The 15000-nt window shown below is 41.9% G+C and overlaps 1 protein-coding gene across 1 annotated transcript; it reads right to left on the bottom strand.

Moving 5' to 3' along the window:
• Positions 1 to 154: 154 nt before the first annotated feature.
• gls2a (glutaminase 2a (liver, mitochondrial)) lies at positions 155 to 13773 on the bottom strand. The gene is made up of 19 exons (XM_030119634.1): positions 13469 to 13773; positions 11953 to 12040; positions 10412 to 10533; positions 7858 to 7987; positions 7690 to 7769; positions 7401 to 7564; positions 6696 to 6754; positions 5217 to 5249; positions 5069 to 5127; positions 4913 to 4979; positions 4751 to 4801; positions 3323 to 3499; positions 3118 to 3249; positions 2864 to 2956; positions 2713 to 2774; positions 1946 to 2022; positions 1767 to 1830; positions 1481 to 1659; positions 155 to 1177 (listed from the first exon to the last, which is right to left on the bottom strand). The coding sequence occupies exons 1-18, from the start codon at positions 13678 to 13680 to the stop codon at positions 1503 to 1505; spliced, it is 1827 nt and encodes a 608-aa protein (XP_029975494.1). The 5' UTR covers positions 13681 to 13773; the 3' UTR covers positions 155 to 1177; positions 1481 to 1502.
• Positions 13774 to 15000: the final 1227 nt, after the last annotated feature.

Genomic DNA, 15000 nt, shown 5'->3' on the forward strand with positions numbered 1-15000 from the left:
TTATATAGGGAAAACAGCCTGAAATAAAGTCAAATAGAAAATACATTTAATCAGATCAAATGGGACTCACCTTGTGAAACTTCCAGTGCTCACATGACAAGAATGCACCCAAAAAAGACAACAGTCGCCACAGTTACGAAAAAAAAAAAGGGTTTTATTGTTGGACAGTGTGTAAGCGTATGAAACAGTACAATATGTTTAATTTGAAACAATTTTAATTTCAAATGGCTAACAAAAGTTTTCTCTACACAGAAAAGCATTTCACATATACATAATCTTATTGTAATTTTACACAAACTGATTAATCAACATGATTTATTCTGGAAGGAAATACTGAGAAACCTTTTCCATATTTTGTAAATCTCTAAGCGTAAAATGTTGAGAAGTCAAGGCAAAGAATGTGAAAACCACCAGGAACCTGAATACTGCAGCAAACATGTAGCATAAAAGGTCACAACCAGAATAATAAAACAATCCTACTAATGCCAGAGATACAAATGTAATTAAATGAACTTTTGTTAAGATGGACTAATCAATAAAACAGCTCTGGGAATATTGATGGTTTATGCAATGGAAACATAACCTCATCTCTGATTCCAGGATGTCACTGATCGATACAATATTTGAACATGATGAAAATAAATAAGCACAGTATATTAGATATTTACATCTCAGTGGCCTGCTGCCAGAGGCTGGGCACAAAAACACTTTAAGATTTAAACACAAGCTAAATCACGGTGACAATTAACATAATTTCACTTCAACAGAAGCAAAACAACTGGACGTCATAGTCTTCTAAAATTTTACAATAATTTTCATTCATTCATTCATTCAACACTTCTGTGCTCCACACATCACAGGTCACAGTCTGTGCTTCATTTTTTTCTTTATCTTTTAAAATGATATTTGCCTCATGATTAAGAACAATAGTAAAACAATTTCACAATTTGAAATACACCACTGCACTTGGACAAATATTTTGACAACGCGCTGTTATTTTGAAATCACCAATTGTGCCAACATCACATTCTTCTTTCAGTGTGTCATTGTTTTGTTATATATGGAATATGTGGACTTTAATCACAGCAACAGGCTGAACAGTGACAGTATTCAACTTTCAGTCTGCATCTCGAGTCGTTCCCTTTTCTCAGAACCTCGACTTCCCGTCGTCTCTCACCTGAAAGAAGACAAGCATAGAGAATGTTTGCTCTGAATATTTGCTCATGTTCTCCATTTGTTGATGAGATCCACTCTTCAAGAAGAACCCCCCTCAGTTTTCATGTTTTTCAAGTGAGTGTGTGGGTTTTTCTCCAAGCCCCACATACAAAAATCATACATTTGAGATACTATCTTTCCTGTTCAGGGTCTGATCTGCTGTATGCTTCTTTACAATACTATTCTGTATTGATGCTGTCTTTACTCCATCATCAGGATCTTCTAGTTTAAATGGACTGTTTGTGTTTCTACAGCAGAACCGCACCCTGCTCATGATCCTCCCGGCTTCAAGCGGCGCTCTTCAGCGTGTCCAGCATGGCTTTCTGCTCCTCCGCGTGGCTCTGCGCTTCACTGTCGCAGTACTTCTCCTCGTACTTTTGCAGGACTGAAACAACAACATCATGGCCAAACTGCATGGCGTCATCGACGGGCGTGTTCCCCCATCTGACAGGTAACAGAGGGTGATGTGGAGATGGGAGCGTGTCAGTTAGTAACATGGAGATGGGTTCATGGCGTCATTCAGATGAAGGAGTTGATGTTTGGATCCCTACCTGTCTTTCATGTGAGGATTCACTTTGCATATTTCTGTGAGAAAGAGCACTGCGTCCATGTGACCTGATGGGGGGGAAAAAAAAAAACAAAAAACATACAAATGATCCAATATTAAGTCTCCCAAAAAAATCTGTAAATGTTTTATGTGAGATAATTATGAGCGTTAATGAAAAGTGACCTTCTGCTGCTGCCACGTGGAGGGGTGTGCGGGAGTCATAGTCCCTCTCCTCCATGTTCACAGCGGAAAGCGCAAACCTGAAGGGTAGAGGAAACACAAATAAAGACCTGACACTGTGCTACAGGCGACAGAGTGTCCCTATAACCGCACAGTCTCTGCTGACCTCTCTCTGCAACGGCACATCTGGACTGTGGTTAAGTCTCTCGCTCAAATGCTTCAGTGGTTCGAACTGATAGGCTGACAGGAGGGTGGAGTGAAGTCGTGGCGTTGCATCAGCGCTCTATGTGACATGATCCACGCTTTTTCCCCTCGTTTGTTTGCTTTAGCTTGTCTGTTTTTGTTGCTTTGTAAATATTTGACAGATCTGATATCACTCACTTTGCCTGACGTGCAGCAGCTTTGAGGAATCTCCTGTGGGTTTTTTTCCTTTTCTTTTTTTTTTTGTTAATTTTTTCACATTAAAATGAGCAATTTGTGAAATGGGCAGACATTTACAAGCGAAAGTACTTTTTGGCCCCATGAAATGACTTTCTCTGCCTGACTGATAATGCATTAATTACTGAACCTTGAAAGTGTTGGTTTTGACCTTCAGTTGAACTGAGGCTTGCTCTCTGCCTTTGTTTGCGGTCCTTACAGGCAAGTCTCTGAATATTGCAGATCTGAGAGTGATATTTACCAAAATGTCAAGCTGACACTTAGGATTGCCTCATACGGCCGCCGCTGCGATGGAACATGACAAGGAAAAAGAAATGCGAGTTTTCACTCACCTCCTCAGAGCAGAGACGTCGCCACTGTACGCCGCAAACATCAGGTTGAGCACCGACTTGCTCTAATGGATCAGACAGCAAATGTTGAGTGATTGAACGATTTCTGATACATTTAGTCACCGGGATGAGCAGCTGTGTGTGAATTACTCACTGGATCGTCATTTGATTGTCTCCTTGGGTCGTATTTCTTGGCAAAGTGCCTCAGATTGTCATAATGGTGGAAGTTGAAGTGAGACACGAGCTCCTTGCAAATCAAAGCACATGGCAGATATTCATTCTCGTCCCATCTAGTATGCACACGGTGTGTCTTTGCTCATCACATTACAATGTTTTAAGTTTTCAACAATAATGTTACCTTTACATGGATTTTGATGCTTCTACATCGTGTGTGTCTGTTAGTAATACCTGACAGAAGTGAATGCCACGGACGCTGTTTCCTGTCCGATCTAAAGGTGGGGACCAACACATCACCCCCATGACGTTAGGGACCACCAGCAGCACAGCGCCCGACACACCAGACTTAGCAGGCAGGCCCACCTGGACAGCCGATTGATGCATTGAGAAACAATACGGCGAACAGGGAAATAGAAGAAAAAGAAAAAGGACTCACGTGGAAGGCAAACTGTCCAGAAAGGTCGTACATGCCACAGGAATGCATCAGGCTCAGGGTGTTTCGGATGGATTCTGCACTCAGCACACGGTCGCCGGTGATTGGACAGATGCCACCATTGGCGAGCGTGGCAGCCATGACACTTCCTGACTCGCAGGTTACCTCTATGGAGCACAGCTGAAACAGAACGATGAAAAGTTTCAGGGACCGCTTCAAAGCTTGATTCATAGTCTGACTTTTATCATTTGTGTAAAAGTGAAAAATGTGTCTGAATGGTGCGGGCCATATCAACATATGTTGAATCATTTGATAAAGATCCATGAAGCCCAGTGAGAGAGACAGCAAGCTCCCAGAAGCCAACATTAGAACTTATTTAATATTACTGCCTTTACTTGTCTTTAATGTCATGTTCCTTCTGTTTGCCCTTATTTTACCTGAATGCATCCTTCTGTCTGGCACGTTCTATCCTCAGCATCCTGTTCTCTCACAGCGATCATCTCTCCTATATACATGGCATCTCACCCTCGTCTCTCTCGCTTTACCACGAGACTCCAATAACTCCCAGTAAAAAATGTCATTATCCTCAGCTTCCCCCTTTTGTTCCTGAGCTGGTCCCAATATTTTCTGAGAGACCTTCTCCCCTTTCTGTCACAGATTCCTGGGAAACATACCTGATCTGTAACGTCACCTGTTTTGCACTGCTTAGGACAGATTTTTAATGGTCATTTAGTATTTAAACTTCTGTATTGAGTCTAAAATTCTCATTTTATTTCTATATTGTGTGTCTTATAAGGTCACTTGGGCACAAGGGAAGTCCTTCTGATCCTGAAAGTGAAAGTTTCCTGATTCTTACATATGTGAAATTTCACAGGACTCCTCAGTAATTGCATTGCAAAATGAGGACTTAGAAACTCAGAAATATGTCACCACTAAACATTTTACTTAGCATGATTTATGAAGTGTAACTACACTATACTCTACCTCATTATTATATATCCTGTTAACCCGAGTCTGCACAGCTGACATGCTCACAATGAGAGCACTGATATGCTGATGTTCAGCTAATTGAATTTACAAAAAAAAAAAAAAAAGCTTGTTTAACATTTCTCAATCAACACTAAATTCATTTTAAAGCTGATGTGACAAGAATAGGAAAAACTCTTTGCAAGCGTTGAATAAACGAAATGAAACTTGACCAATGAAACATGAAGCAAGTCGAAAAGTCAGTTGCGTCATTTTCTCAGTGAGCGTCTGTCATTGAACTTTGATGATTAAAATGTGATTGCGCAACACAGACATTTCATCGCGATAAAGATTTCGAACATTTCAGTCTTGATCAAACAAGTGAAACAACCGGCAAGCATTGATCCGTGCTGGAAGCATATCTAATAAAACTATTGACTGGAGTCACTCTAAAACGAGTCTCACCTGAAAGTAGAAGTCAAGAGCAGCGATCATATCGGCGTTGTCAGGGAAGCACTGCAGAGATTAAGATCCGAGTCAGATATCCATTTATTGATGAAGATTCAAGCAGTAAGTCATCATTTAAGGACCTGATTAAAGTGATGTGATAAACACACAGACACACACCTTTTTCTCTTTGAGGTAATAACCGATTGCATAGTTCCTGTCGCCCGTCTCCCTCTCTGACTGGAAACTGGAGGAACACAGCAGACGTGAGAAGCAACGTTTCAAGCAATCAGTCAGAAGACAAACACTTTGTTGTTCTCAAATCACAGCACTCACGTCGCATTGCTGAAGCCCACATACTCTGTTCCAGCCATGCTTTTCAAGAAGTCCATCACCTGCAGTAACATCACATTCAAAAGCAACTTCAGGAGTCAGATCAAATACATGATTTCTAAAAATCTGAAGATGGAAAGTGTTTACTCACAAAGTCGAACCTTTCAGCTTTATTTGAGTCAGGCTGTCAAAAGAGGGAATAAAAGATCACTTTCTGGTGTTTGAAAGGGGGAAAATGTTCTGTAATTCCCTACAGATGGCAGTGTTTGAGTGCGCTGAGGCCTCCTATCAAAAATCTGGGGTGAGCGTGGAGGTATGACGTGAACACGCCGTCGCCGAGCCTGTCGGGCCATGTGCGAATGTACTTTCTGCAGCCAGAGAGGTGTTTATGACCGTGCTTGAATTTCATGTTCCCGGGAAGGCTCACTGCCGAGTTGTAAAGATCTCATAAGGAGTGTCGCGTTCATTTTAAGGCTCCGTCGAAGAGGCTGGCAACGATATCTGATTTTGCATAAGTTGAGGGGATTACCAGAGACTGAACTTCACACGTCTGTATCAAGTGCTTTATCATATAATGACTCAAATTTGAACCAGACACAAATATGATTTTCAATGTTTCTCCAGCAGACAGTGCAGCTTATATCCTCCTCCCCTTTTGAGGCTGTTTTTCCCTCCATGCATGAAGCTACAGTGAAGGCGGCTAAACCACCTTCTGCTGTGGCATCTGCAATTGGCCAGAGAAACACACACGCCCCCGTTGTGTAAAAGGGACCTTCCCTCTCGGCTGAACTTGACCCATATTTGATAAGAGGCCCCAGAAATCTGTTCAGTGACACTTTTTAAAACTAAAAAAAAAAACAAACACACATAACCATATATGGTTGAACGGATCCCTGCATCCTCTGAAAACATCAAACAAAGCTCACAGAAAGTCAGTCAGACGATGGCGACCCTAGTCCAGTTTCAGAGTTCATCCAATAGACGCTCGGTTTCGTCGACACACAGTTGCCTCTGCTGACGTCAGGCCTCAGATGTGAGTTTGTTCTGTGATTTTGGACCTGAACTCTAAAAAAGTGTCCTATTGCAACATTTAGGTTTACACGGAAAGCACCAGAAGGGTTGCACTTTCTGTTTCCGATGGATTCCAACGGCCGTTTAGACGAAGCATGCGTGTGAGGTGGCTTCAGTGTGTTTCACTCTTTGTGACAAAAACAAAAACCTGGCGTCTCTAGAATCTTTTATTGAAGTCGGCTGGAATATGCCCAACCTGCTGAAGATGAAAAAAAAAAAAAAAAAACTTTGAATGTGAGGATTGTTGGTATTGTTTCATTGAGGACTTCAGAAGAAATGATGAGCCTTCGAATCTGAATCTGAGAGAGACAGTCCGCTGCTTTGTAATAACTGATGGGGAATAGAATTTAATAAGGTCTGGGTTTAAACACTAACAGCCTATTTCTGGCCATGACTAACTACTTTCTGAGATGCAAGTCTTTGATTTGCCCCGACACTCTCATTAATACCAGTCAACTATTTAATGGTATTTTGTGAATATGTTCTCGGATGAAAACATCTGCATTAAGCAGGCATCGATTATCATACCAATGTATTTAGTGAGGCTTTTGGGTTTTACCTTGATTAAAGAACTGATGACGATGGCTCCCGCATTCACCATGGGGTTGTGTGGTTTATCTGCACAAGAAATTAGAGCATGTTATCACTGATTTGCCCCAAACCACAAGAGCAATAAACAGCCGAGATTACAGGGTACGTCTGATCGAGGGGACTTGGATGAAACATCCGCTAATGAACTGAATTCATGCGGCACAATCCAGTTTTCCTTCAGAGGCGGGTATATGATAGCAAATGGTAGACGGTTTGGCAGAGCACCCATCAAAACAACTTTTGTTTCTAGTCAAATACGAGCTTGTTCCAACTCATCATTTGCTCTCCTGCCAAAAAACCAGAGTCTGTAAAATTCCTGATCAAGAACCAGAGCTGCCAAAAATTTCTCAATAGCTGAGGGGAGATAACGTCAGCACCCGGTTTCACGGAGACGACGCGCACCTCAGCTCTGTTTTTCAAAAAACCTTAATAAATGCTCCCAATTGATTCCTTTTTTTTTTCTGATTACGCGTGCGATGCTCATTTCCTGCTATGAGGTGAACTCACAGAGATAAACAACAAGGCTGGTGAGACAGAAGAACAATGTTGGGACATTTGATTAACGGGGGTAAAACATTTTTTTTGTTAACTTGAATTAATCATATATGCCCTTAGTATTTTACTTTCTTCTCGGTCTTGTAGAGGGAGGATAATTAGGCTTGATTCCACTTGCCTTCATCGTTCAGTGACAGTTGGTTAAACTTTAATCCACTGGGCTCTTTGCCCACGTAGCGGTGGACGTGCTCACTGCCGAGTTCGTGCACGGCGATGGCGTACTCCAGAGGCTTCACACACGACTGCAGACAGATGGGAATCTTGGTGTCGCCCACCGAGTGTCTGCAGAATGTGAGGATGTAACACGGTTGGCACCGAGACAAAGCAAAAAAAACGAGGATTGTTGCACGCAGCGGCGGCTCTCGCCATGAAACGAGAAGTTAATAGGAAAGTAGCTGCGACCGCACCTCTGGCCGTCGATCGTGCACAGAGAAACGCCCCAGAGATCAGGGCTGAACTTGGCCAGCTGAGGAATGTAATCGGCTACCTGCATGGGGTCATGAAACACAGATGAGCCTGCCGCAATGACTCTGAACCAGTGTGTGTGTGTGTTAGTGTGTGTGTGTGTTTATTACTTGTCCCGTCTCGTGCTTCAGCGCTCTGTCGTACATGTTGTCGATCTGGTGGGTGAACTTCTCGAAGTCAGGGATGATGAATTTCTTTTTGAAAGCCTTGGACAGCAGCATGATGTTGTTTCCTACACATCTGGGAGACACAGCAGTGATCTGATATCAGAGGAGTTCTCTTGTGAGAATAAAAACAACAAATGTTTAATAAAAACAAACTATGCTGCAGTCTGTATGACATTATCAAACTTCAAATATATTCGAGGGACAGAGTGAAGAATTTTTACATTATAAAGGCAATGCAAATCAATATTTTTTTTATTTTCGTATGAAATGGAATCTCTCTTGTTTTCAGAAACCTGTCCAAGTTGGTAACTAATACAGAATGATGAATAGAATAACCAAATATAGAGCCCATTTAGTAATAATTAGTATTTAAAAACAACACTGCCTTGTGATTTAGGATACATTCAGCTGAAAACATTTGTCATTAAATAGCAGTGCTTATGACAAGATTGTTGAGCACTTCTTCATAAGCCTAAGTCACATTTTTGGCGTCGGCTGTTATTCTGTGGAACGACATGATCTGTTCAAGGTGAGGTGAATAACATGATCTCGTTTATTATGGGGCCTTTTAGTCGGGGAGGGTTTATTAGCCAGCAAGTGAACAGTTTGTCCTCAAAGTTGATGTGCCACAAGCAGAAAATGGGCAAGCATAAGGTTTTCGACAACTTTGACAGGGGTCAAATTAGATAACAAGGTAACTAAATCAGAGCAGAAACGCAGCTCCTGTGAGGCGTTCCTGGTCTGCAGTGATCCGGCATGTGATAAGTGGTGCAGGAAGGGAGAACTACGAGGGAAGGGGTGGCCAAAGGTCACTGATGTTCATTGATGCTGCTAACGTCTCGGTGCCAGATCCCACAGGAATCCCTCAGAGATCGAGTGGAGTCCAGACCGCGACAGGTCAGATCTGTCTGGGCAGCAACAGGGAGGCATTCGCAATATGAGGCAGGTGGTCATTATGTTATGGCTGATTGGTGGAAACCTGCTTTTCTCAAGTGTTGGATTTGAAATAAAGCCAGTTCTTACATAGCTGTCAAATATCGAGATAAGAAGTGAAACCGAAAGACGATCTGGTAATGACAGGAGCTTTCAGGACAAACATTTTCCTTTCCTTTTTTACTCTGGAAAAAAGTACGGTAGTTCGGAGCATCATTACTGTTTTATTTGCAGTTAAAATGTCTGCGTGTCTTCACAGTGTGACAGAAACCCAGCATGCACAAAGCCAGCAATGCAGCTATTGAGTTTATCGTGATTTACACCTGCGAGGTGAAGAAGGCCTTCCTCTCCCCACAAGATTACCAGACTGTTGCTAAGCCCACAGTTATGTTGACCTTGATTGCACTTAAGAGTTCTAATTATGGTTGTAATGCAAGACTTCACACTCTGCAATACGAGCCCTTTCATTTTTTTTTTCTTTTTCCAGGAGTTGAGTCAACTCGTGTCAGATGAACCATAGTAACTGTGACTGATGGGAGTTGTCAATGACACTCATTTACTGGTCTTTGCATCATCTTTTTTTTTTTTTTTTTCCCCCCACCGCAGTTAATTTAAATTAGCTTCCATTGAACTCCCAACTCAAATGTTACATAATCCTATTTATAACAGCATGTCTAAGTGGTTATTTCTGTAATTTATCAGTCATCAGATCTATATGCTTTCAAGGAAAGATAAGTATATTCTCTCTCTGCAGGTCTGGCCTGGAGTCTGCGCTCATCTTAACCTAGCGTGAGGTTTCGGGACACCGGGAAAAGAGAGTGGAGAGAGTCTGTATTATTCATATGGGTCACTTCCTAAAAAAAGCCCTCTCTATTTCTAGTAGCATATTTATATGGCGAACTGTAGTTGTTCTTCAGGAATGGATGACCTGGCAAACTCAAGAAAACAGGAAAAGAAGGCAGAATACGGCCAATTAAGTCTGACAGAGACGGCCACACTCTGTGAACCCTGTGCTATTCCGGGCCGCTCTGACTGAGTGAATTACACTTGTCAGTTCGGAAATGATACCATTAGGACGGCAGCATGCATGGCGCTTGCAGATCTGTTGAGCCTACTAATGCAATCACCGAAGTCTGGAGCTCAACCAGAAAGATGGCCTTTTATTAACAGCCCAGGAGACTCCTCGGTCTTCCTGCACACTCAACTGTTTTGGCCGACATGCTTGCATTTGAATTTGTTAAGCAACAGCTGCCAGCCATAAAATGCCTCTGTCAGTCTCTTGGCCTCAAATAGCACTAACTACAAATCACCCGCTTTGCATAACAAATACAAAAAAAAAAAAAAAAAAAAAAAAGCACCCTCCTTAGCCAAACCCAACCTCACAGCTTCTCCATGCTCCTCTGCAAATGCAAAGAGATGATTCTGTGCTTTTGAAACATTCTAAGCAAAACATTAGAGGAGTTATGCAGCAGTGAGTGAAGTCTGGTGTTTATGGAAACAAGTCCCTGAGATTGTCTTTGTCTACTGGGTGCTTGGCCGTCTCCACAAATAAAACTGTTCTCACCTCTTGAAGAGCGTCTTGTTCATCATGACGGGCCCAACAGAGTCGCGTGACAACTGCCGCATCTGACGGATGCTTCCACGCAGCCGTGGGTCAGACGTTAACAAGCCCGTTTTTCTCAGAGCCTGCAGGGTGCCAAGGTGAGATGGATTTGTACAAATCAAGACACAACCGAGGTTACAGAGAGAGTTCACAAGCTTGTTCACTTTGTATATAATCATCCTTAGATGACTTTGCAGCCTCAGGTGTGATTGCTTGAGACTACGGAGGACATATGCGCGTCAACACATTACCGGATCTCCTCCTGTAAGTCACACCGACACACACTGTATGTACCATGTGTGTCTATTTTTGGGGACATCACGCGCTCGACCTACATGACTGGAGAGGCCCCCCATGTTTTCTCACACATCTCATCTGAAAAGTGATTCAGCAAGCACACACACGCACACACACACATGAAGCATATGGCCAGAAGTCTGTTGTTGTTTATTGTCTGTGAGGCTTTTTTAGCTCCAGGGCAGAACATGGTAAAGGTGGAGCTCTGAGCACAGTGTTTTGTTTTGTTTTGTTTTTAATCTCAATTTAGACTTTTATCTTTCCACTCTCAGTGTGAGTAAGTTTTCTATCTGTGGGCTCGTTGCAGCTTCATCTTTGCAAACTGAGCTTGGCACAAAACAGGCAGAGATCAGACAATATTGAAAGCTGGGTGAGCAAACTGCAGAGACGTAAATTAGCTGGTGCAAATTTTCACTACTCAATATTTTTTCGGGCTGTAAGGATAAATGGAATCGTTTACAAGTAAGCTTAAAAGCTCCCACTTCCAGCATCTGTCTTCTGCCCGAGTCACCTCTGCAAACACAGCCACTCATCTGTGGTGTAGCAAGAAGCCACCTGTGTTGACACATGACTCTTCTTCTAAACGCTTCAACACAAAATGACGGAGTTGCCATAGACACCAAGGTTACCAGATGTCTGCCGTTTTATGTGGCTGTCTAAAAAGTCTCAGTTATCACAGATGGACAAGAAACATCACCCAGCACGGTTATGAATGTGTTGGAAGTAAAACGAGCCCTCGCAAGTTTTTTAAAGTACCAACAAAAAAGGCACGTTCGACACCTCTCAGGTATATTTGGAGGTTAGTGACTCACATTTTACCTTCGTGGAGAGCTTATGTAAGTGTCTTTATTCTTGTGATTACAGTGTGAAAACTGCATGGAAAATTTCAGCTGAAACATGACTTAACTTCACTGTAAAAATAAAAGTTGCTCCCTGATGGGTATTACCTTAGTTCCCAGTGTCATGCCTTCTAAATTTAGAGCTATTACATAAGAAACACTTTTTTAAAAAGCACCACACGGCCAGCTGGAGATACTCTGCATTCCACTTGTGAAATATGACTTGTTTGTCTCTTCTCCAGGATCGTTAAAGGAAAGTCAAAGGCACATTTGAGAAATATAATAGCGGCGCATGAGTTTGGCCACGAGACGTCGACAGAGGTGTCGACACGTCCACAAAAAGCGCTCATTTTCCCCTTGACTCACAGAGATGAACTCGGAGAAGGGAATCATCTCTTTGCCGTCCGTGATGGTGTAGAAAAGTAGGTCCTCCAATGTGGACATGAACCGGCTTCTGTCAAAACAAAGAGCCAACAGCACGTTGTGATCTTTAAAACTGGACCGGTTCCAATGTGTCAAGTTCAAACCGGGAACCGTGCGTCAAGGTTTACGTAATCAAAGCAGATAGTGGTACAACAATGGTGAAAGAATGTGTCCACTGACCTAAATCCTGACGTTTGTTTAATCTGTGAGAGAACCGCCAACCTTGACCTGATTATTATACAATGATAACTTGAAGTTGATCAAACTGATTTTGAGTGATGGGACGATTTCAGCTCTCTGGATAAAACATTATGAAAAGACGGACGTGTTGATTGAATCGCTCTGTTTGCGGTTTCTGCTGGTGGGTGTAGACTTGATCACTGCCGAACACTGATTGCCTTTCACTCAAATGCATTAAAGTCTGCCTATTATGTAATGTTACAACCAACACAGAGTCTTGTTTTTGGCATCAACACTTGAGCCAGCTGAGCCATGAAATCACAGGACAATCTGGTCTGATTTAAGCGATTCTCAGTGCAGCAATTTTTTTTTTTTTTTACTGCTGTTGCAAAAAGATTTCCATCTTTTCAGATTAGAAGATACACATAATGAATACTTGGTAATGGGAAACTGCAAGCTAATTAATTTTGCATGCAAAATGAACATGAATAAGAAGAAAAATCACTGCTTCAAGTCTGACAAGTCATTTGGAGAGTAATTAAATCATGTTGTTGCTTATTAAGATTAATTTTGTCTCAGAAATGATGGCATAATTATCTCTTTTGTTAGTCTGTTTGCAGCTTTTAAAGGAAATCCCTAATTCTAGGACTGTAACAACAAAATCACGAATTGTGTTTTTATTCTTTGCAAATAACTTCTCAGCTAACAAGAAGTATATTAGGCTAGAAAGCAGTAGCAAACAGAACATTGTAACTTTTCTATGTTAGGACTCGCAAGCAAACAAGCATTGTTAGTTTTGAGGCATAACTCTTATCAAGCTTCTTGTTCAGGCACATTGTCAGCTTCTATTGATCTGATCTTGCCTGGAAACCAGTTACTTCTACCGGAAATCATAGAGTTAATCCAATTAATGTTATTTTTCTGAAGTAATATTTATTGAAACTGCTCTTCAGGATTAGACAGCACTTCGAAGCCTCCATCTGTTGACAGCTGTGCCAAGTTAAACATTCTGATTTTGAGACTCAAGTATGATTTTTACCAGAAAATTTTAACATTCCCAAGATTATGATCAAGATATGATCAAGCTGTGACACAAAATATCAATCTTAAAATTGAATTCAACGTAAAATTTTTCTCGGGTTTGGTTTGACAACTTCAGACATGTTCCAATAGTTGTAAATCAATTAGTTCACACAGGTAACATGCTGAATGATGTGAATAAAACATGGACGATAATCGTCTTGGGTTGATTCGTGGTCTGGAGCCCGCTGTGACCTACGTGGAGTGTCCTTGGTCGTCCTCGGGGCCGAGCTGGTGATGAAGCGCTCTGTGGGTGTGGGCTGATGCTGCGGCCCAGCAGGGGAGAGGAACAGGTTGTTGAGTCCTGGCCGAGACAATGCTGTCAGCTCCAGCTCTGGCAGAGATGCCTGCATTTTTAAATAGCTGCAAGATCCCCGGGTTCGCCGTCCGTAGACTTTTCAGGCAGTGCATTGTGATAAGTAGGGCTCGAAGCCTCAATAATTCAAGAGGACTTTATTTTCTCTCTCCCCGGCAGCTGATCTCGAGAGATAGTTGTGACCAATGCCCCTGGGTCCTCAGAGCCAGACCTTTAATAGCAGCTGCTGTCTTCCAGGCTGTTGCTCGGGGGCGGAGCTGTGACACCGGCTGCTGCGTGGTGGGGGTCACTGACCTGCAGCTACTGAAATGAAACTCCTGTTTGAATCGGTGTACCTGCTCTGAGAGCTTTCTGCTCTTTCTGTTGCTAAAAAGAAAAAGGGGAACAAATCAGTTTCACACTTTAGCTGTTGTGTTTGATGTATTTATTATGGGATTCTCAGCTACCGGTAGTTACTCCCTGCATTTCAGTTTGAAAGAAGAAAGTAAAGAGGTCAAGTGCTTTGGGCTGTGCAGATAAAGGATCCGTTATTTGCACAGAGATCCATCAATCGTGTTGGGCATTCTGCCAATACAAATCAGCATGCAGTGGCCGCAATCTATTGATCATTTTGTTAATTTCACAGAGATTGAATGTAATGTAAGTTGGTATGTTGAAACATTAGAACGACTGGAAATTAGAGGTTCAGGATTCATTATTTGAGCAGTACAATCTGTAAATTTGTGCCTCCCATAACACGGACAAGTGACCATAGGTGGACATTCTATTTAAAGTTATATAATTCTGTATTTTTGTTTTTCTAATCTAAAAAAATTCTCAAATGATACAAAACAACCGTCACCTCATTTAAGAAAAGTCTTTTTTGTACACTCAGAAATCTCCAAGTTTCCAAACTTTTTCCTGCATGTTTGTTTTTGCAGTGCAAGTTTGAGTCTTTCAAACAAGCAGCTGGATTAACAGCTAACACAATCGGCAGAGTTCCTGGCTGTAATGTGTTCGATGAGCAATTTTTACAACATTTAATCCACAAACATTGTTCAGCTGGTTTGATTGACCCTGCAGGGTTGCAAGTGCCATCAAGTTTGGTGTTGGTCACATGTTCAGATGAAAAAAAGCAATGTCAAAACATTGATGTGCAGATGTGGGTTCAAGCACAGATATTGTGAAAAGTATGGACATCTTTTCTCAAGTTTGCAACTCTGCAACAAGTGGCAAAATTCTGAAAACAAGGCAAAACACACATCAGAATCACAATCCTTTTATTGTCATGATGCATATGTTTCCATGCACACAACAAAATTGCAACTGGAGATTCCAGCTTTCAGCCGAAAAAAAAAAAAACGATGCTACTAAAGTTACTAAGCCAAAAATATGCATAAGAGTGTCTCTTTAAAGGTGAGTTTAAAAGTTCAGGC

The sequence above is a fragment of the Salarias fasciatus genome, chromosome 20 (assembly GCF_902148845.1).
Source record: "Salarias fasciatus chromosome 20, fSalaFa1.1, whole genome shotgun sequence".
Classification (NCBI taxonomy): Eukaryota; Metazoa; Chordata; class Actinopteri; order Blenniiformes; family Blenniidae; genus Salarias; species Salarias fasciatus.

Bases quoted from the DNA above. Each gene is read 5' to 3' on its own strand.
- gls2a (XM_030119634.1), bottom strand. From the start codon at position 13,680: ATGCACTGCCTGAAAAGTCTACGGACGGCGAACCCGGGGATCTTGCAG. The intron at 5,128-5,216 runs GTGAGTAAACAC...ATGTTACTGCAG, and splicing joins AAGCTGAAAGGTTCGACTTT to GTGATGGACTTCTTGAAAAG. The intron at 3,500-4,750 runs GTGAGACTCGTT...GTTCTGTTTCAG, and splicing joins CTCTTGACTTCTACTTTCAG to CTGTGCTCCATAGAGGTAAC.